The sequence below is a fragment of the Erpetoichthys calabaricus genome, chromosome 1 (genome assembly GCF_900747795.2).
Source record: "Erpetoichthys calabaricus chromosome 1, fErpCal1.3, whole genome shotgun sequence".
NCBI lineage: Eukaryota > Metazoa > Chordata > Cladistia > Polypteriformes > Polypteridae > Erpetoichthys > Erpetoichthys calabaricus.
In genome coordinates this window covers 45,354,550-45,377,463 of record NC_041394.2, presented here as the reverse complement: position 1 = coordinate 45,377,463, position 22,914 = coordinate 45,354,550, and the positions used below count along the sequence as shown (strand labels likewise).

General features: G+C 38.3%; 1 protein-coding gene across 2 annotated transcripts in view; it reads left to right on the top strand.

The window, feature by feature from the left end:
• golga7 (golgin A7) overlaps positions 1-22,914 on the top strand; it is an 84,075-nt gene that overhangs the window by 22,490 nt on the left and 38,671 nt on the right. For both annotated transcript variants that reach the window (XM_028798904.2, XM_028798908.2), the window contains exon 3: positions 9,272-9,424. In XM_028798904.2, coding sequence (XP_028654737.1) covers positions 9,272-9,424 — 153 coding nt within the window. The remainder of the gene's footprint in view (positions 1-9,271; positions 9,425-22,914) is intronic.

Below are 22,914 nucleotides of genomic sequence, written 5' to 3'. Positions count from 1 at the left end.
GCACGTGTTGCATTGTTCTCAGTCAGACGTGCGTGCGTGCTTTCGCTGTGAAGTCTTTGTGCTCTATATCATTTCCCTTCCGGTTCGTACGCACCGATTACTGTATTTAAGCATATGTTCATCCTCTCCCTGTTCATTGTTCTCAGTCAGACGTGCATGCTTTACCTGTTAACTCTTTGTGCTCTACAGTATTTCGTGTGCTTTTGCAGTTAACCATGGCTTCTAAGCAAGTGAAGAGTGGCGAGAAGAAAGTGTTGCAATGTTACTTTCCTCTTTTTTCAAATGTTCATTTTTTTCCCTGTGCTTAAAACTAATTTAAAAAGAGTGTTTACAGCGATCGGGTTGTAAGGCTATAGCGCGAACTGCTGCAATGTTACACAGAGAGTGGAGGGGGGTCGCGTGCTGGTGTGTGTGTGTGTGTGTGTGTGTGTGTGTGTGTGTGTGTGTGTGTGTGAGAGAGAGAGAGAGGGGGGGCTCGCGTGCTGCTGAGAGAGAGAGAGAGGGCTCGCGTGCTTCTGAGAGAGAGAGAGATATATATATATGTATACTAGCAAAATACCCGCGCTTCGCAGCGGAGAAGTAGTGTGTTAAAGAGGTTATGAAAAAGTAAAGGAAACATTTTAAAAATAACGTAACATGATTGTCAATGTAATTGTGTTGTCATTGTTATGAGTGTTGCTGTCATATATATATACATATACACATATACACACACATATACACACATATACAGATATATTATATATACATATACACATATATTTTATATATATATATTTTTTTTATATATATATATATATATATATATATATATATATATATATATATATATATATATATATATACACACATAGATGCACTTACAATAACATAGAAATCAATATAAACAACATTAACATCATTATCATATGAGAATATGAAGTAATATATAAGAAGCACATTTCATATAAATATAAATTATTAAACAGTAAAATCTTCTTCTATAATTTGCTACCGTGGCTTTTCGTTGGTCTGTCCAGGATTTTAAATCACATGTAGCTTGCAAACCGTTTCACGTATTGACTTGAAATGTGGTACACATATAATACGTCACGTGTGCTATCCGCTTTATGGGTGATGAGTGTATTACTCTTTTTATGTTTATTTTATTTTAGAATCAACTCCTATCTGCGCACACCAGGGCGGCCGTGGGCGGATGCGTATGGTGTATTCACTCCATGTTATCGTGCATTGCGCTGTCACTGGTATTTTGATAAAAGAATTTGAACAATATATAAGAAGCGTATAAATTATTAAACAGTAAAACATGTAACTTTACTTCTTAAATGTTAATTGAGTACTACTGCAGTGCCTTCGGGTATACCTCATTTTTTCTTTGCCCATTACATGCTTAAATGTATACATTTTTTGGTGTACCTACCCGAGAACACGCGACATATAACCGACCGTGGGAGAAGCATGGATTTTAAACACGCGTTGAGTTCATGTGCTGGTCTCCCTCGTGGAATAACTGGTAATGTTTGACTAAAATCTACAGCGAGTAAAACGACATTACCTCCTTTTTTTTTTTTACGATCTCTGAGATCTTGCTTTTTTCGGTTCAAGGCTTCATAAGCTCTTTTATGTTCAATGTTGTACTTAATAAGTACTAATTATCCCAAACCATGATCTTTGAATGTTGCAAGACTTTCGCCTTGTATGTAGATCGAGGTAATTACATTCATTGCATTCCTAGTCTGAATCACAATCTGATTGTATGGGTGGTTACCTGGCACTGTAGGGTTGCCACCCGTCCTTTAAAATACGGAATCGTGCCGCGTTTGAGAATGAAATTGCGCGTCCCGTTTTGAATCAATACTGGACGGGATTTATCCCGTATTTTTTGTATCATTTTTTTTTTAAAGCAGCGTCTCATGCAAATCATCCCACACGCATTTTATGAAGATGCCTCCTTTCCTACTTTTGATTGGGTAATACTTGATGTCATCGTTAGTTTGATTGGTGTTTTTAACTGTCCAGTGAGGAGGGCGTGTCTTTTAAGTACAGTCTGCAAAGTGTTGGCACTGAGATGTTGCGTCAGCGCCATAGTTGAAGCCCCTAACGTTGCGGTCAGCAAGTCGGCTAACATCCGCCATGTGCCGTCTTTCAGTTGCGAGAAGCAGATCATAGAATGGTTGAAACTGTTGCCCCTAACGTTGCGCCATGGCGTGTGCTTCGTTTATACCTCGTGTCTTCTCATTAAACTTTTATCTCGCGAATATGTTATTGCAATCCGCAGCGGGAGCGTTTCTATAAACTTAATTTAAACTTACGTTTTACACCGTGCTTTGTTTCCCTTATGAACATGCTTGTATGCTTAACTCGCTCCGTTCTCAATTGTTTAATAAATTTTTTGCTCTTCGCTGTTTGCGGCTGTTCCTCCATTTCCCCCTACTTCGTTCTTTTATCTCGCGAATATGTTATTGCAATCCTTAACGGGAGCGTTTCAATAAACTGATTGAAAATAGTTTTGCATTTACCTTTTTAGTAAAAGGCGAGCTTTTAAGCCTGAGAAATCACCCCGTAAATGCACACGTTTAATTGGACATGTGTTAATATGTATGGTTACACAGTATTAAAAGACAGTGAACAACGTCAGTTACCTTTCTTCCCGCGTTTGATAAAAGGTGAGCTTTTAAGCCTCAGAAATCACCCCGTAAATGCACACGTTTAATTGCACGTGTTAATATGTATGCTCACACAGTATTAAAAGACAGTCAAAAATTAACGTCATTTACCTTCGTTCCCGCGTGTGACTCGTGCTGTAAATGTCTTCCTTGTTTTTAGTTCACGTGATTACGTAGGAGGCGTGATGACGCGATACGTGACTCCGCCTCCTCCATTACAGTGTATGGACAAAAAATATGTTCCAGTTATGACCATTACGCTTTGAATTTTGAAATGAAACCTGCCTAACTTTTGTAAGTAAGCTGTAAGGAATGAGCCTGCCAAATTTCAGCCTTCCACCTACACGGGAAGTTGGAGAATTAGTGATGAGTCAGTCAGTCAGTCAGTCAGTGAGTGAGTCAGTCAGTGAGGGCTTTGCCTTTTATTATTATAGATGTATACAGTAATCCCTCGCTATATCGCGCTTCGACTTTCGCGGCTTCGCTCTATCGCGGATTTTATATGTAAGCATATCTAAATATATAACACGGATTTTTCGTTGCTTCGCGGGTTTCTGCGGACAATGGGTCTTTTTAATTCTGGTACATGCTTCCTCAGTTGGTTTGCCCAGTTGATTTCATACAAGGGACGCTATTGGCGGATGACTGAGAAGCTACCTAATCAGAGCACACAGTTAAGTTCCTGTGTGCTGATTGGCTCAGTGACGGAGTGCTGCATTAACCAGGAAGTCTCATCTCACTCATTTAGCATTAACGTGCTCCTGCTACTGCTTCAGGGGCTGTGTCCAAGCGCCAACAGAAGATGCAAATGATTGCAGAAAAGGTAAAAGTTTTGGATATGTTGAAGGAAGGGAACAGCTACACCGCTGCAGGACACCATTACGGCATCAATGAGTCTACGATTCTTTTTATTTAAAAAGGAGGAAAAGATCTACGGCCGCAGTGTCCTTTAACCAGGGCGCAAAACGAGTTGCAAGTGGACATGATAAGGTAGTAGTCTGGATGGAACCTGCTTTAGGGATTTGGATTGAAGAGTGCTGGAAGAAGAACAACGGCGGTGCTACACAGTCACCTGAAGAGGCTCCTTTAGAAGAGCTGTAACGCTATCCTTTGTTGTGCAGTAAAATTAAACTCATCGTTATCGGACAAGTCGTAGTGTCATTGTTGTTGAGTAACCATAATTAATTATCTATGTACAGTACTTATTACATGTACATAGTTTAGTGTCACTGTACACACATTTTACTGTATACATTTTTTCTTGCATTGTACGAATTTGTTGCTGGTGGCCTGTCTGTTGTAATGGCTGTAACATATGTGATATCGGAGACGCTCGATATCTTTAAAATAATATTTAGGTTTTACTGTATATAAACTGTGTTTACATACATAATTTCAACGAATCTTACCTAATATCTAAGAGAATACAAAGGGTTTATGCTGTATAATTGTGCGGGAAATGTTTATAATAGTGTGGGAGAGTTTATAAGGGCTTAAAATATTAAAAAAGAACCATATGAACATATGGTTTCTACTTCGCGGATTTTCACCTTTCGCGGGAGGTTCTGGAACGCAAACCCTGCGATGGAGGAGGGATTACTGTATATGTATGTATGTATATATATATTATATAGATATTATATATAGATATATAGATATTACTGTCAGAGAAAGTTAGAGGCGTTTTACGGAAATACAAACCAGTATTACTGCGAGAGGAAATTAAAGATACACAATACAGTGACGCATATTACAGCCACATACAAGCCAGTATTACTGTCAGAGGAGATTAAAGGCATATTACCAACGCGCACGCCTGTATTACCGCCAGAGAAAATTAAAGGTATATTACAGACGTATGGACGTACAAGCCAGCGGACGTACAAGACGGTATCCTTCAATAAGGGCGCACACAGGCATCCTTCAATAAGGGCGCGTACAAAAAGGCAAGCCTCAAAAGGACGACCTCAGTTGGGCGCAGCGAATAAAGGCGCGTGTAAATAAAGATCTGCACCTGTTGCTCTTCACATATTCCAGAGCCATTTGAACTAAATTATCTACGCGCCCTTATTGAATAGAGCCGTACAAGACAGTATTACTGTCACAGAAAATTAAAGACACACAATACACGGCGGCAGCCCACGAAGAACGGTCAGATCAGCAAGTAAACATCAACAAAAGAAAGGCTGAAAGAAAGAAAAATCCGACCAACAAAAAGAATGAGGTCAAAGTCCCTTGCCATTTAATATAGACTGTTCCTACTAATGTTTATGCACTACTGTTCTAGCGCCCGTTATTGTAACGGGCTAAATGACTAGTATATATATATATATATATATATATATATATATATATATATATATATATAATATATATATATATATATATATATATATATATATATATATATATATATATATAATATATATATATATATATATATATATATATATATAAATATATTTATACCAGTGGCGGCTGCTAGCTTTTGAAACGGGAAGCTCATATTAGGCCTTCATCATAAAATTCATTATGTTATTTGTACGTAAATTCTGCCCTCCGTTCCTTTTGCAGAAAATGGTCTGTGACCCTGTCGTACCAATTGGCCGTCTTTTCCAGGGACTTAACCAGTTTCCTCTCAATGGCCAGGAGAGCAAGGTTGCTCAAAGGATCTTGGCCCATCATGTTGCGGGTGTATGACTTGACCCATTTTAAACAGGAGAAGCTCCTCTCTACACCTGCTGATGTAGCGCCAATTGTTGCCACTAACGACAACAGCTTGTATAGCTGAGGCATTGCACTATCCAACTCCATGTCTTTAAAAAACACCAAGAAATCACACAGCTTACCCCTGCTCCCCTGTAAGTCATGATCTGAATATAGTAACTTTTCAGCACACTTTCAAATGCCTCCTCTGGAAACACTTGTCTCATTTCATCAAATTTCCCTGGATTGACTAATTCTAAGAAGCTCATGCTTTCCAAATTTGAAAAACGCTGAGAAATCTGCTCCATGAGATTGTCTAGGATGGCCATGTACAAATTTCTGTAGCGGTCCTGGGGATCCTGTAATTGTGACAGACGGCGCTTTCTAATAGGTTCATCTCGAGGGTCTGATGTGAGATTTGCTGCTTTTGCATAAACTGCTTGATAAGCCTCCTCTGACCTCTTTTCCTTGACAAAAGCAAGGAGAGACCCAATTCTTTTTTTGCAGTAAAGAACATCCATAGCCCTTTGCTGGACAATATCAAAGACAACATCTGTCTCAGAGAATATTTGTTTATATGTGTACAACATGAACACAAACTCAAGATCCTCCAGTTTCATTATGAAGCCTTTGGCAGCATCTAATGTGTCATTATCCAAGCTCTCATCCTGGGTAATCTTGTCAAAAGTCTGCAGGAATCCATCATAATTGTTTGCCACAGTGCTCACTATCCGTGATGTGAAATTCCATCGAATAGGAGCGTTTCTGGGCAATCTTGAAGACCCTGCAGACTCAAGAAAAGACATCCTTTTTGTGGACTGTGAAAAAAATGTGGTGAACCCAGAGAGATGCAAAAAATATTCTTGACTCAGGCAAGCATTTAGCACCCTGGGACAACACCAGGTTCAGTCTGTGTGCATAGCAATGCACAAACACTGCACTAGGGGCTATTACTTTAACTTTGGCCTGTAGGCCATTGAGAGATGAAACAAAGACAGCAGCCCCATCGTAGGTTTGTGCCACAAGTTTTTCTCTAAAACTGTAGCCCTGCATGTTCTCGTTTAAAACTTCAAACACAGACTGAGCATCTCGACCCCCTGACACATCCAAAAATCCAATGAAGCACTCTTGAATTTTACCTGCACTATCCACATATCTAACACTGACAGACAGTTGGGCATGGCAAGATATGTTAGTTGCTTCATCCACCTGCCATGCAAAAAAAAGGAAAGTCTGAATTTCACCTTTTATATGATCAGAAACCGTGGCTGCGAGAGCATAGATCAAGTCATTTTAGATTGAGTGGGACATACCAGAAAACACAGCTGATGACTGAAATTGTGTGGCCAAGACAGAGTCATATTTAGCTAATGTTTCTGTAAATTCCCTGTAATTCCCCTTATTTGCTGATTCACTACTCTCATCATGCCCCCTGAATGCCAGCTCCTGACGGCCAAGCAAGGAAGTCACATCAATTAGACGGTTTAGGACGGCCCTGTGTTTTTTTTTTTTTTTTTTTTACTGTTTCTTTGTGTTTTGCCACCTGAATGCGAAGACCTTCATTGATTGCATGTTCAACCCTGACCCTGCCCAGACAACTTAACCTTGCACATGAACTCACATGTTCTTTGCACTTTTCATGCCTTTTGTATGCCCTGTCAAAGTTACCCAAATCCCCAAAACCCACGTTTGACCAAACACATCCCATTCCCTGAGAAGGTTTCGTCAAGAGGCATGGCCAACAGTACATTTTCTTTGTCACAGCACTTCCAGTCAGCCAGTTCACCTTGTCATACCAGGAGAGCTGAAAAGACCTGTTATTTTTTCCTGATTTTTGCACCAGATCAATCTTGGGCGTTGGTCTGCCCTGCCGTTTAATTCTGAGTCTCTCCTCGTAAGGAAGACTACTAAATGGTTTTGCCAAAAGCAGGTCAACAATATTAGCACCGTCTGCATCTGCCATTATGCACAGCTTGCTATATATATGTATATATAATATATGTGTGTGTATATATATATATATATATATATATATATATATATATATATATATATGTGTGTGTATATATGTATGTGTGTATATATAACTAGCCATGTGCGCCCAACTACGTTGCGCATGTTAAAGTTGTCTGTGAAGGGCTCCCTGTTTAAACGCGGCTGTCAGTCGTGAACTGGACCCTTCGTCGCACAGCATTATGATTTTTTATAAGGGAAAGAAAATTACAAAACAAAACTCTTGGACATTGATTCGATAGGAACGGCCTACTCGGAATCACTGTCCTAATAGTAATTATGTGGTGGTGGAGGAGCATTTCTGGTTCTCTTTGCACAACTTATAGATGTTTAATCATAAGCGGCGTCTTCCGCATCGTCTTCGAGACCTTCAAAATCATAGTCTTCCCATGTTGGGATGCTAGGTTCTTTTTGATCCAAATGAAGATTATATATAGAGATTAGTTAATTTAAAGCACAACAATTTGTTTAGTTTGAATGTCTGTGTTTTGAGGTGTGACTGGAGTACTGCAGTCTTCAGTAGTATAAGCCTGGAGGAGATTCTTAATGCAATGCCTATATTTTAGCTGTCCCTCTACTGCCATCTAGTGCTTCTTCTTCTAATTCATTCGTGGACAAACAAAGATCAAGATCCAAATGAAGATTATAATTGCGCTCACATGGAACTGGTAGCGTAAACCTGGTGGCCAAGTGCTTGGTCCATTTAACAGAATGGTGCGTGGGTCGAATGCATGCTTGGTTAGCCCTGAGAGTCAAAACAAACTTTAACCCTGCAAAATGCTACTACTTCAACTAATAATAATAATAAAAATAAAATATTTATTAATATTTACAAGGTGTTTTTCTCTTTTTGTGCAGATCTCAAGTATAAATTGACACTCATGCAGGCAGCCAAAAACAAAGTGTACTCCTGGGATACTGAGTTGCCCACATATATTTAAGGTGCTTTCTAAATCCGTCAATAACTGTGCCTACGATTGTTTAAGTGATAATTGCTATTGAGGCCCAGTTCACAGGGGTGGATGAGTTGCAGCCGCAGTGTTTTATGTATTATCATGAACCTATGCAAATACTTTGCCTTTGAGTCTCCATACTTTCATGTCAACAATAAGATTCTTTGCAAGGCTGTCCTTTATATGTATGGCTGTAAAATTTTGTGCCACCAATTTAATTTGTCAGTGTTTGTCACTCTGTTGGCATGTTAATGAGATAAACTTTCTGGAATGTGTTTCACAGAGTCATGGTTGAGTAAAAAACTTGTTTGTTATGTCTAGTTGAGCTTTCAGCCCTTGAGGTTTACTTGTTACATTTTTTTCTGTATGGCTAAGATTGGTATCTCTAGATAGAACTTAGTATTCTTCTTCATGATTATTTATCAGTTACAGGAATTCCTTACTCTTAGCAAAATGCTTTATTTTAATGCTGTACGATTACACATTTCTTTATCAGTCGTTAACGTTTTTCCTTGTTGGTGCAACACAAGTAGCTTGTTTTGTTTTAATCCATTGAAGATGTGTTGCTTTTGTAATTCAGCACAGTATTACAAACTGTACAATCAATGTTGGTACTCTTTCCTTGAAAATGCTCCCAAACCAAGGCACTTCTAATCTGAGACAATGTAAACTGATCTGAAATATATGCTTGCTTAAATGCCAAAGTTATTTGGTAATGAAGCAAGGTACTTAAGATTATTTAAATTTGCATTGGAAAACGTATCAATAAGATGACTTGGTTTAGGCTCCTAATTTACACCAGTTGAACATTGGTTAGTTTTTAACATTACTTCAGTGTGTGTGTATATATGCATGTACAGTATATGCAAAATGAAAGACTTGCTTGAAAACATATTTTAAAATTTTGCCTTTCTTCTTCTTTCTGTGTGACAGATTGACAAACAGCAATTTGAAGAAACCGTACGAACTCTAAACAACCTATACATGGAGGCAGAGAAACTTGGGGGCCAGTCCTACCTTGAAGGCTGCCTTGCTTGCTTGACTGCGTATACTATTTTCCTGTGTATGGAAACCCACTATGAAAAGGTAAACAATTGCATTGTTTTGTTTAGACAAGTTACAAGTCTGGAAAGTTTTTGGAAACGCACTAGATTTCTGGATTATGGCTGTTCTTAACTTCATTAAACTATTCACTGCTTATTATAGTGTTTTATTTAACCTGCAACAACCATGTCAAAATGCAACTTTTTGTTTTGGGTACATTTTAACCACTCATGCAACCAATAGCATTTGAGCAGGATCATCTATTGACTAAATAATCAGAAAGTCAACATGAGATCTGATGATTCAGATTTTCTGATGAAAATTGAATTGGGGTCATTGTTATTCCCTTTAATGAAAAATAGAGAACAATATATTGTTGTTAAAAAAATCGTTTCATAAATGAACTAAAATAAAAATGAAAAACTCTCTAAAAACTGGAACTAAATTCAAATGAGAAACTAAAAATGAAACCACACTCTAATTTTGATTTTGATTCTCAACCGCAATAGTCTTTCATCATAATGTGCAAGTGAGCATGTACTTGCAGGTGTTTTATTATATATTACTTAACATCATCCATCCATCTATTATCTAATCTGCTGTATCCTAACTACAGGGTCATAGGGGTCTGCTGGAGCCAATCCAAGCCAACACAGGGCGCAAGGCAGGAAACAAACCCCGGGCAGGGCGCCAGCCCACTGCAGGGCACACACACACACACACCCACACACCAAGCACACTAGGGACAATTTAGGATCGCCAATGCACCTAACCTGCATGTCTTTGGACTGTGGGAGGAAACCAGAGCACCCGGAGTAAACCCACGCTGACAGGGGGAGAACATGCAAACTCCACGCAAGGAGGACCCGGGAAGCGAACCCGGGTCTCCTAACTGCGAGGCAGCAGCGCTACCCACTGCAATGGCACGGTGGTGCAGTGGGTCGCTTCCTGGGTCCTCCCTGCGTGGACTTTGCATGTTCTCCCCGTGTCTACGTGGGTTTCCTCCCACAGTCCAAAGAAATGCAGGTTAGGTGCATTGGCGATCCTAAATTGTCCCTAGTTTGTGCTTGGTGTGTGTGTGCTCTGTCGTGGGCTGGCGTCTTGCCCGTAATTTGTTCCTGCCTTGCGCCCTGTGTTGGCTGGGATTGGCTCCAGTAGAACCCCGTGACCCTGTGTTAGGATATAGCGGGTTGGATAATGGAAGACCATTGATTTGTGCATGTGTACAGGTACCCTTCGCTGCTGGTGTCTGAATCTGTATGTTTCACTGGTCTTTTCATCTATCAGTTAGTTTTCCCTTCTTAAACTGATAGTGATTTATCAAAACCTTATCAGTTGTCAGTTACTTATTCTGTGGATTTCATTGGCCAAAATTGACATTCGGTTACAGGTAACCCTTTGAGTGCAAGTGGCAGGCAGCTTTCACTAATTTTTAATGGAAAGGTGGTTAAATTAAAACATGCCACATGTTACTTTGGAAGATACAGTTAAATAGTTTCAAAATTAGTGACATAGAAGATTTGTCAAGATCACATAGCCTCCCACCAATGCTTCAAGTTCAATCAGTATTTAGGTTGGGGGAAAAAAAGTTTATACAAATCTTTAAATGTCTAAGAAGGTAGGAATTTCAGCCAATTTAACCTTGCTTCCCACAGATGTTGCTTATTTGATGGTACTTTTGCAGTCACAGATTTAGCAGATGAGTAGCATGCAGTCAGTGCCATCAACCAAGCAGTTGTTGCATGGATACGATACGTTTTAATCAGGTTATTAGTACTGAGGTTGTGCGGTGTCACAGAGAACATTCCTGCCACACAATCATGATAAAGTTCTCTAGGTTAAATGCTTTGTCGATAGCAAATGAATGGGCTGCAATAATCTAATAAAGAATGAAGCAGTATTTCATATTTTTAACATGGGATCTTTGTCTGAATGCTTACTTTGCAGAAGTATGGAGGTCAAGCAAATGATTAGCCATTTGAATGGTCGATGTCCATCCAGCTATGGCTGTAAAACTGATAAATGAAATCCACTCTTATCCTATTAATTGTTACTTATCCTTATTGCATGGGTGACTGTAACATCAACATTTATATTCCTACATAATAGCATACAAAAATTGTACTTATGGCTTTCTTCTTTTTTCCTGCTTGTTTCTTAATCTAATTGAAAACTTTCTTTCAAATATTTATTAATATTTGATATTTGTTTGTATCCTGTGTTATTAACTCTTTTAGGGCTAATTTGTTTTTGTTTCTTTTCTCCCAGGGCTGAATATTTTTCCAAAAACTAACTTTTTTTAAAAAAAGAACAGAAAGCAATTGTTTAACATATCAAATCAGCAAAAAATATTTACTTTTGACAAATGTTACTGTCTTGCATGCTGTATGAGCCTGCAAACTATATGATTTCACATACATAACACATACATGTTACACAGCAAAGTCCTGCAAAGTATGATATCGCTCAAAGCAGGCAATTGCATGCATTGCCACATTGCACTGCTTACAATATGTGTTGCATTGGTGCCTCCTTTTCAATTGTCTGTTGCTGCACTTTCTCACATATATTGTTAGCGTGTACTGTAGAGAGACAAGTCACCCGTTTGACATCGTGCCATGCCAATGCCACCAAGTTTTCCGCCCGCATGAAAACTGGATTATCACCTCTTTTCCTCTTCAGCCTGTCTGGCTTCAACTATGAAGGCCTGTGTCTCCTGTTCACCCTCACTGTGCCACAAGCTCCAATTCCCCTGCTCTGTAGCTCTATGAACAATTTTGGGCATGTATAAAAATTGTCCATGTACACAACATGACCCAAATGTTCATAGCCCTGAAGCAGCTCCAGCACAACCTGACTTGTCAAGGGACAGTTCTCATACACATTCATTCCAATTGTGACTCATGATGAACATATTCAAAATGTAATATATTTACTCCTCGCTGGTAAATTAACAAAAAATGTAATACATTTGCTCCTCGCTGGTAAATTAACAAATGAAAGCAGAAGCATATAAAATATTTACTACATATACAACACTCTATGAAAATTAATTTTTATTTTGAGAAGATAAAAATATCGATGTAATGACTTCTTTCAAGCCAAAACACTTGGATTACAAAGATACTCACCATGATTTAAAATCACATGCGATGGTCAAAAATGAAAATGTAAATGGGAAATATATTCAAATTGCATGTTTAACAAGGAGCAAGAATTGACAGTGCTTCATATGTAAGAATGTTCTTTTATGTGACCGTCTATGAATAGCATTCCAAATTAATAGATAAAAATAATGTTTCTAAATTGTCAGACAGTAATATTTGGCAAAAATGAAATGTCTATTAGCTGCCTCATAAAATCCCTTCCAGAGTTATTGGCCATGATTTTTTTTATTTTTAATTCTAAGTGATAGACTACTGAAGTAAGTTTTTACATCTGCAAGTAAGGAGTGCAGAGTTAAAATTTTTTTTTTTTTTTTTTTTTTAGTAACTTCTGTTTAATAGCAGAATATGCCTTAAGTCATGCTGTAATTGACATTCTATTATCTTCCATTTGAGGAAATGCTGGGGTTGTTATGCTCTTAGATTTAAGAGGAGCTTTCATAGCTGTTTACCACAATATTTTATTACATAAGTTTGAAAATTTGTATTGGACCATAGTGCACTGAATAGTTGAATTTTTGCTGAGCAGAACATATTCATGTTAAGAAAAGTTATGATAATATGCTATCATAACATTCTGAAATTTGATATAGTGTACCTTCTTGAGATTGTCTTGGTAGCTCAAATAACTGTTCCAGGTTTTTTCTTTTTTCAAATGTAATTTTATGAATGATCCAAACCTGCCATCTATCCAGAGTGTGCCCAATATACGCAAAGTACATGAAAAGTTTTGTCAGACAGGTGCAACCTGAAAGACAACCATAAAATACAAGTGGATGCTGGCCTTTCCGCTGCTTCATATTGTTTACAGAGCAGGACATCTGCAGATTTGTCAACTCATGATGGCAAGGTACAGAAATAAGAAAGCAAAAAAATTATAGCTGTTGCTTTGTGCATAGTTATCTATGCCAGGTCTCCGTGTAGAAACTTGTGGACACAAGAGGAGCCAGGACAGATGGGAGCAAGATGTTGAGATTTTGGAAACAAAACTTCTGTTAGGAAAATAGACAAAAAACTTTATAAAAATTAGGAATTCCATGTCATTTTAGCTGATCATAATTCTCTCTAAAGTGATCAGATAGGAGTGAAAAAAATATGAATTTTGTAGCATTGCAAACATAGCCTTTTATTTTCATCAGTCAAATGCAGCATTATGTGTATCTGTCAAAGTCTGTTAGCTTACTCATTTCTTAATACCTTGAAACACTATATGTGCTTACTATTAGTTTATTGATTTACGTGCCTCAAATTGAAATCAGGTGTGCTATTGGTGGAATTTAACAAATATGGGGAATGGTTGAGGTAACTTGAGGAGACATTTGGAAACCAAACCTTTATTCTAGTCAAATCTGGTGTATGCTTTATTTTTTATAGAATCATTGTTTATTTGTATTTATTCTAATATTATGTTTTCAAGAACACCTACATGATTACTGTTAAGATAACTACTTTAAAAATATTTTTTCTGGAATCTCCAGGACTTTTCCACAGTACTGTATACATATATAATGTTGGTTGATTCTGGAGCCATGAATGACTTATTCAGTTTTAAGGCCACCAATATTATAGAAATTGGAGAGAAAGGAGTCCTTAGTTCTTACCATATTTTTTCTAAAAAAAAAAATCGATGTACAAGAACTATGCATAACCATATGGTAATTTAGAAAAACCAGTTAATACTCACCACACTGTTATGTCACAGTGATGAGCCTATGTGTGCAGCGTCCGTGGTAATATTTGATGGTTTAATTTTACCTAAGACTTGCCAAATGTAATTGATTTTCACAGGTGATTTATTTTGCGTTTTGTTTAAGGTGACATAAAAACAAAATATTAATATGAATTAATGAACCATAATACCTGAAATTCTCTGCCAGGAGTGATTTGTCCAGTTACAGTTTGTTTTCAAACTTGGTCCTGGGACCAACTGTGGCTACAGGTTTTAGTTCCAACCAGATTCACAATTACTGATGATGGACCTCAATTAATTAATTAATTGTGTTTCTTTTTTTATACTGTATTCATAAAAGCACAGGAGTATGATTATTACATTTATTATAAAACATTTAGAACTATTTCCTTTTGCCGTTGCTTTAACACTAGAATTACCAAAGTCTACGAAAAAACTTGTAAATCCATCCTACCTTAAATCCTTTTGCACCTCTCCGCCAGCGTCTTTTGTCTTTTTAAATGTGTCGATTATCAACAAGCAGCCTGCTCTCACACCCTCCAACCCCTGCACAAGGTTTTCTCAGCTCAAGTCTTTTTACCTGCGTGTCAGTTGCTTAGAGTTGTATAGACTAAAGTAAATACTTTATCGTTATTTGGAATACGTGCATTTCATGTGTGTTCCGTGTCTACAACAATCTACATATCGTTAAAACATTTTTTATGTTTTAGTAACCATTGACAAAATGTAGACATGAAGCATATAATGTGTGAAGCCTGAAGTTGGAATATGAAATAAACTGTTTCATAAAAGGTACAAGTATAATAAAAAAGTGCACTTTTATTCAAGTATATAACTGCAGAAAAAGAACCCGCGTTAGGGTGCAACATTGACACGTCTTTAGTACGACTGCTTTGGTGCCGTAACGGTAAGAGCTGCTGACTGGTAATCAAAGGGTCACAGTTCGATCCCACACGATTCTGTTTTGAGAAGTGAGCTGCTCTTATTCTTACTATTTTAGAATAAAAACATACCTTTGATTTGAATCTGTAATAGCCGGTGTAAATGTATGGTACTTGTGAAGGTTAGCATTGTTTTTTTTTTTATTTAGTTTTATTCTCCCAGTTACGTTCACACTCCCCACAGATCTGACACTACTGTTTTCATATAAAGGCGCGCTATAGCAGAGGTGAACTCAGATGATGACGAGGGTTCTACTTCAGAGAAAGAATGCACAACACACTTTTGCAGTCGCTGTTTTGTGTCATTTTACTAGATCTTTATCTTTACTAGAAGGAAAGTTAGCTTCATCGATTTGACCTCTATTCCCTGCAAATGCATGAGTAGCGAAGAGCAAACATCCTCTAAAATGGCATTGAAATCTGGTGAGAGACCAAAGCAGATGTGCAAAACAAAGTACTCTGTGGACCACATTTTGCATAATATCACTGATTTGGAATCTGACTTGTCGAACTCTGATTTTGATGCATGTGCTCTGGAAATGGAGATCGACAGTAAAAGTGAGGTGCTAGCATCAGCCGATCAGTCCCCAGCTGATGGTGGTGCTGAACATATTTGTGTAGTTGATGTGCCTATGGCAGTGTTCACCTGGGAGGACCGCTACTTGTAGAAGAAGTATAAACCAGATTGCGTCACACTGCGAGTGCCACCGCCACGCGAAGACAGCCAGGCAGCCCTCCAGCCGCGCATTCTTGCTGGTTGTCAAGCTGTCCCCATGCAGCCACTGCCCCCAGAGATGGTGAACTGGCACCAACAGCAGCCACAGCACACAGCAACAGTTGTTTTATGTTGATTTGTGTGTGAAACCATTGCTTTGTATGCTTTTCAGAAGACTTGAGTTTTTTGGAAAAACTATTTAGCCTTAAAAGAGTTAAATAACCAGATTATCTGGAAAGCAAATGAAAAATGGGATGAAAATATTCTTTAAAAGTTTAAAAAAAAAAAAAATCCCCATAGGAATCTTTAGTATATTTTAATAAAAAAAATTAACAAACATAGTTTTGTTATTTCTACATGGACCTCTGTACACAGAAAGTGGGAAATAAACACTCACTTAATTAGGCCAGGAGCACAATTATAAATAGATTGGCTGGAACAAAAACCCACAGTCACATTGGGTCCTCAGGACCGGGTTTGGTAACCACTGCTATAGTACATAGATTCTTTAGTCAGCTGGATTTAAAGCCTATAGAGTTACTAGAGTGAAGCAAATTTTAAAATGCATCGTACACTAGAGATTTCTTAATATTGTTAGAGGATGAGTCTTGTTGGAATGTTTTTTAATAAAATCACCAGAGTACATCTTTACAGACCTGAAAGATGCAGGTCGTGAACAGGTGTTGGAATTTTTGCAAGAATAAAGCCGTTTTGAATTGAATGGGTCCAATTACAGTAAATGTCAATATCGTATGTTTTTTTGTAACAGGGACAAGTTTTTAAAAGATACCTGTGTAAATGATGATTTAATAATGTCTCTTAACAACTGGCATTCAGGTCTCCATGAAGTGAATTATTTACATTTGTTTGATTTAATACTAATCTATAAGATATAAATAAAATACAGTTTAGTATTACCTTGAACAGAGATGCAGGAAAGACCAAGGGGATGGGTGGAGGGAAGGAGCAGAAGGTCTGGAAGAAATGAGTACATTGTCATGTTGCTTGTGCAAAGGTGTTGGGAGGAATGTGGCTCAATACACTGCTTGTTGCAAGTGAGTGCATAAACCATGTAGTGTTTAAAAAAGAATCTGCAGGCATCAAGTGCAACCTTTGTTGAAAGAAACGTGTGAAAGGATTGCAGAAGGCTGGTATAATAAGTTTAAATGTCAGTGTTTGATTAGATGGGGGTGCAGGCACAGCAGAGAGAGTTTCAAGAAAGAAATTCCAGTAGCTCCCACCCATACCAGGTTCTAAATAAGCTTCTTTGCCATTGAAGGATGAAGTTTACTAGAACTTTTTAAAAAATGATTACGCTTTATGAGAATGGCATTTGGCTGATGAAATAAAGCAGAGCTGAGGAGAACTGATATATATGAATAATCAGATGGATGTGCAGAGTTTCATGGAGTAATTGTGGAGTAAGTGAATGCCGAGTTAAGAAAACGAAGACGGATTTGCATGTTGGTGCTGTGGAGAAATAGACTAAGGTGGTTTAAGCATGTGAAGTGAAAGACAGATAATGAGTGGGTGCAGAGAATGCCCAAGATAGTAGAAAGTAGAAGAAAAAATTTTGAGGTATCTTTGTAACTTGAATAAACCCAAATAAAAAGGTGATAATATTGTTTAATATGCACCCAACATATTATTTTTATTTCAGAAACGATAAGATGTGAAACAACATTTAGTAGTACAGTGTTCCCTCGCTATATCGCGGATTTATTATTATTAATATTACAGTAATCCCTCGCTATATCGCGCTTCAACTTTCACGGCTTCACTCTATCGCGGATTTTATATGTAAGCATATCTAAATATATAATGCGGATTTTTCGCTGCTTCATGGGATTCTGCGGACAATGGGTCTTTTTACTTCTGATACATGCTTCCTCAGTTGGTTTACCCAGTTGATTTCATACAAGGGACGCTATTGGCAGATGGCTGAGAAGCTACCCAATCAGAGCACGCAGTTAAGTTCCTGTGTGCTGATTGGCTCAGCGACGGAGCACAGATTTCAATTCCGCTGCGTTAACCAGGAAGTCTCGTCTTGCTCATTCAGCATCAACGTGCTACTGCTTCAGGGGCTGTGCCCAAGCGCCAACGGAAGATGCTAACGATTTCCGAAAAGGTAAAAGTTTTGGATATGTTGAAGGAAGGGAACAGCTACACTGCTGCAGAACGCCATTACAGAAGCAATTCTTTTTTTATTTAAAAAGGAGGAAAATAATATAAAATCTATGGCCGCAGTGTCCTTTAACCAGGGCGCAAAACGAGTTGTAAGTGGATGTAATAAGGCGGTAGTCTGGATGGAATCTGCTCTAGGGATCTGGATTGAAGACTGCCAGAAGAAGAACAACTGCGGTGCTACACCGTCGCCTGAAGAGGCTCCTTTAGAAGAGCTGTAACGCTCTCCTTTGTTGTGCATTAAAATTAAACTCATCATTATCGGACAAGTCGTTGTGTCATTGTTGGTGAGTAACATAATTAATTTTCTATGTACAGTACTTATTACATGTACATAGTTTAGTATCACTGTACACACATTTTACCGTATACAATTTTTCTTGCATTGTACGTATTTATTGCTGGTGGCCTGTCTGTCGTAATGGCTGTAACATATGTGATATCGGAGACGCTCGATATCTTTAAAATAATATTTAGGTTTTACTGTATATAAACAGTGTGTTTACATACATAATTTCAATGAATCTTACCTAATATCTAAGAGAATACAAAGAGTTTATGCTGTATAATTGTGCGGGAAATGTTTATAAGAGTGTGGGTGAGTTTATAAGGGCTTAAAATATATAAAAATAACCATATGAACATATGGTTTTTACTTCGCGGATTTTCACCTTTCGCGGGGGGTTCTGGAACGGAACCCCCGCGATCGAGGAGGGATTACTGTATTATCGCTTCGATCGCCCACCCCCAGGTTTGGTTTACTGGATAAACAATTTAAAGAGATTATTTTCATGAGAATTGTTACATATGCATTATTTTCAATTTTACTTTAAAACTTTTGTACAGCAGCTGTCCTTTTGCCACTTCGTGTCTCTACTGATAGCGTTTTGGGGGGGTTGGGGTACAGGTGGGGGGCACTGTCTCACGGGTTTTGCTTCCTAAGGTTGTAATGTCTAGTCTTGCGTTACGTGTCATCAAAGTGTCTCTCCGAGATGATCTGGTCTTGATTGCTTCGCTCAACCTAGGTACAGTGTGTTGCTGCACCCACTACACGACGAAACAACTTGGGATCCCGGTTTGCAACCCCCCAGGCAGACACGCAGTCCAGTCCCACCCTCCAGAAATGACCCTCTATCTGCCGCAGCCGGGTGTTATGTGGACGACACCTTGGCCTGGTGCAGTCACTCAGGTCCCCAACAATGAGGATCTTATGAGTCAGATCACCCTCTGGGAAATGCGCCACATGGCCGTAGTGCCGTAACTGACACTCCCTCACAATGCAGGTAATGTGCCTCATTCTGGATTCCATGAGCAAACCCTCATTCGACACAAAGTCAAACCAACGGTACCTAAGGATTTTCTGGAGAGAGACCGTACCAAAGGAGTCCAGTCTTCGTCTCAGATCACTGGATAGCGTCTATGTCTCACAACCATATAGCAAGACAGGAAGCACCAGGACACTAAACACTTGGACCTTCATCCTTTTGCATAGATATTGGGAGTGCCACACACCCCTTTGCAGCGACCTCATGACCCACTCATGCTCTCCCAATTCGTCTACTGACTTCATAGGAAGAGTCACCAGAGACATGAATGTCACACCCCTGACAAACCCTAGAATCAACTGGGAAAAACGCAGAGGTCCTGCCTCCACTCTGCACAGCACTCACAGTACCAGTGTATAGGCCGGCCATGATATCTGGCAACCTTGAGGGGATCCCACAGGGCAGCTCGATCAACTGAGTCGAATGCTTTGCAAAAATCGACAAAGGCTGCAAAGAAACTCTGCCGATATTCGTGTTTGTGCTTCATAATCTAAAAGTTGACTTTAAATGGGGTTAAACATCTAATGTTTTTAATTTTTGGCTCAAGTATAGCTTATTGAGCTGATGTTTGGTACATTGCTATTATTTTTACTGCAGACTTTAGTTGAACACTTTCTTAATATTCAATAACTATATGCGTCTTCAACACCTTATAGTTAGCAAGTAATTTTCTGTTCCATTGGTATGCATCAAGCTATTTAGAACCTTGAGTGTTTGTGGCTCATTGGTCTTAATTGAAAACTCATGCAAGTGTTCACACCTTGCTAGGTTTCTAGTAGACCATCTATCATTTATTACATTAAACAGTATGAGAGAATTAAAGATCACAAGGAACAATAAGCTCAACTTGTCTGTGTATAATTTAAAGTAGGCCACAAGTATCTTACAGCATCTAAAACTGGGCAGCGTAAATTTCTCGGAAGTGGTTTCTGTGCTTATAGAGATCTCTGTTTTTCATTAAAACATTGTATGTTCCTAAAAATACTGAAGCATCAATGAAAATGATATCTGATTACTTCTGTTTAGTTTTATTTTTTTCTTTGTTTGACTTTAGTGAATATGTCAGACTTGTTTAGAATTTATTTTTTTTACAATTTTATTTGTACTGAGGAAATGTATATTGTTCATGCTATAGTATACTAAGTTTTTAGTTATCGGGTAAACTGAAGGATAACAAGACAAAGAGATTGGGCTAGATTATACTTTATTGCACTTAGACAGTATTGTTATAATCTGTATTGGGTTAATGTTAGATGACAGTATTACTAGTTAACTTTTATTACAGCATACAATTACAGTGCCCCCATAATGTTTGGGGCAAAGACATATTTTTCTTTGATTTTCCCCTTGCTCCAGTTTCATTTTAGGGTATTTACATATATTTCAGTCACACCATTTAGAAATTACAGCACTTTTTCTACATGGGCACTTAATGTTTGGAACATAACAATGATAGGTATATTAAAGCAGGCATGTATTTTTTATATTTTGTTGCATATCCCTTACATGCAGTGACTGCTTGGGATCAGCGATTCATACACATCATTAGGGGCCTCATGTATAAACAGTGCGTACGCACAGAAATGTTGCGTACAAACGTTTCCACGCTCAAATCGCAATGTATAAAACCTAAACTTGGCGTAAAGCCACGCACATTTCCATGGTACTTCATACCCTGGCGTACACAAGTTCTCCGCTTGGTTTTGCAGACTGGCAGCACCCAGCGTCAAAGCAGTGCTACTGTTCCTGTGTGGATTCCTTTTCTTTTTTAGATCCACATCCCTGACACGGCTTTATAAATACACTGAAATTAACCGCATATTGTTTAATGCATCTGATTGTAATTAACCAGTAACAATATAATGGTCCACGGAATGGCCAAACTATTCCAAATACCATAGCTGCTTTAGTGTTGTTACTCTCACTGCACCTTCTTCTTCTTTCAGCTGTTCCTGTTAGGTGTTGCCACAGCGGATCATCTTTTTCCATATTACTCTAACTGCACCACTCTGAGCAGCTGATTGAAAAGAGAATTATCGGTATACAGCATCAAGCACACGCTGCTTCAGCCATGCTTCCTATTTGAACTGCTTCTCACACGGCAAATGTTTCAAAACCTTTCCTGTACGGACCTCGCGGTTCAGAATGAGTTTCAGCCCAAGAGCTCTAAACGCACTCAATCAGTCCATCAAGTGCTCCTTGTAGAACTATTTGTACTTATAAGTACAATCACCTCACTGTAAACTTGCACAACAGTTATAATATTGCACAACCTGAGCCACTTTATAAAGTGCGTATTTACATATGATGATGATATCATTTTTAAGATGAAATGCAGCAAAATATGTTTATTATATTATACAGATAAAACTTTAACTTCATTTAAATAATCTATATTGTTAATAATTAAAGGACACGGTGTCGCTACGATAGCAAGGATCTGGCGCTCCGTTCACGGATTGTTCCTGCCTCGCACTGTATGCTTCACTGGGACTGGAGTGAAGGATAGAATAATTAAACATGTACTAGGAAGATATTTCAACGTTCCTTAAAAGTTTTGAAGAATCGGCGTTCTAAGCTTACAGAAGGCTTAACGTCTATTACAGAGCTGATTGTGTGGTGATTGGGTATTTGGAGAAAGAAAATTAGGACAGGAATTGGGGGTTAGTACATTTGAAAGAGACAGTACTGCTGCAATAAATTATTTCATCAAAGGTTGCGCACAATCATTGCGCCACCGTGTTCCCATGTTTAATAACATGCTTTAACTCTTATCATCATGAAAATTATATCAAGTATACATCTCAGTATTTTAATTATTCAGAGAGCTGTAATATTACGAATGTAATGGATTCTGTGTCCTATCGGAGGAAGAGAAAGCTGGTAAGCACGTAGTAATTCACACACACAGAGCACATAGAAGATCAAATACAAAACAAAGCATTTAACGTGCTACTTTAATTACGATGGAATTTGAGAAACTAGTAAATTAAATGATTTTAAGATGAAGTTTGTGATGTTCTACTTTAATGACAAAATAAACTACACGATCAAAGTGGAAATTTCAAGATTAAAGTTGATGTTTCGTGCTTTTTTCCCACTGTGTGCCTATTTTTTTTTCTCTGTACCCTAATAAGCTTTCATATGAAACTCACACAGTGGGCTATGACTTGGCTTTTCACGGCGACTTTGATATGTGACAGCTTTTTTATTTCGGGCACTGTGTGACTTTGTGAACTTCAGCTTTCGAGTTTCTCCAATACTCTGTCACTTGATCAACTTCCTTTTCTTGTTTATACCACTGTTTAAACCAACAAATTGTACATTTTCCTTGCCACTTGGTATTCGCTGAAATTCTTCTGTTTTCCTCTGTGCTTTTCCCATTGTCTTTTCACAGAAGGCTGATCTTAAGGGCTATTTATATTGATTTGTATATTCAAAGAGGCGTAATTCTGGGAGGAGTTGGGGCGGGACAGAAGGGGCGTGCACGTGTGTTACTTTTCATGCTGATCG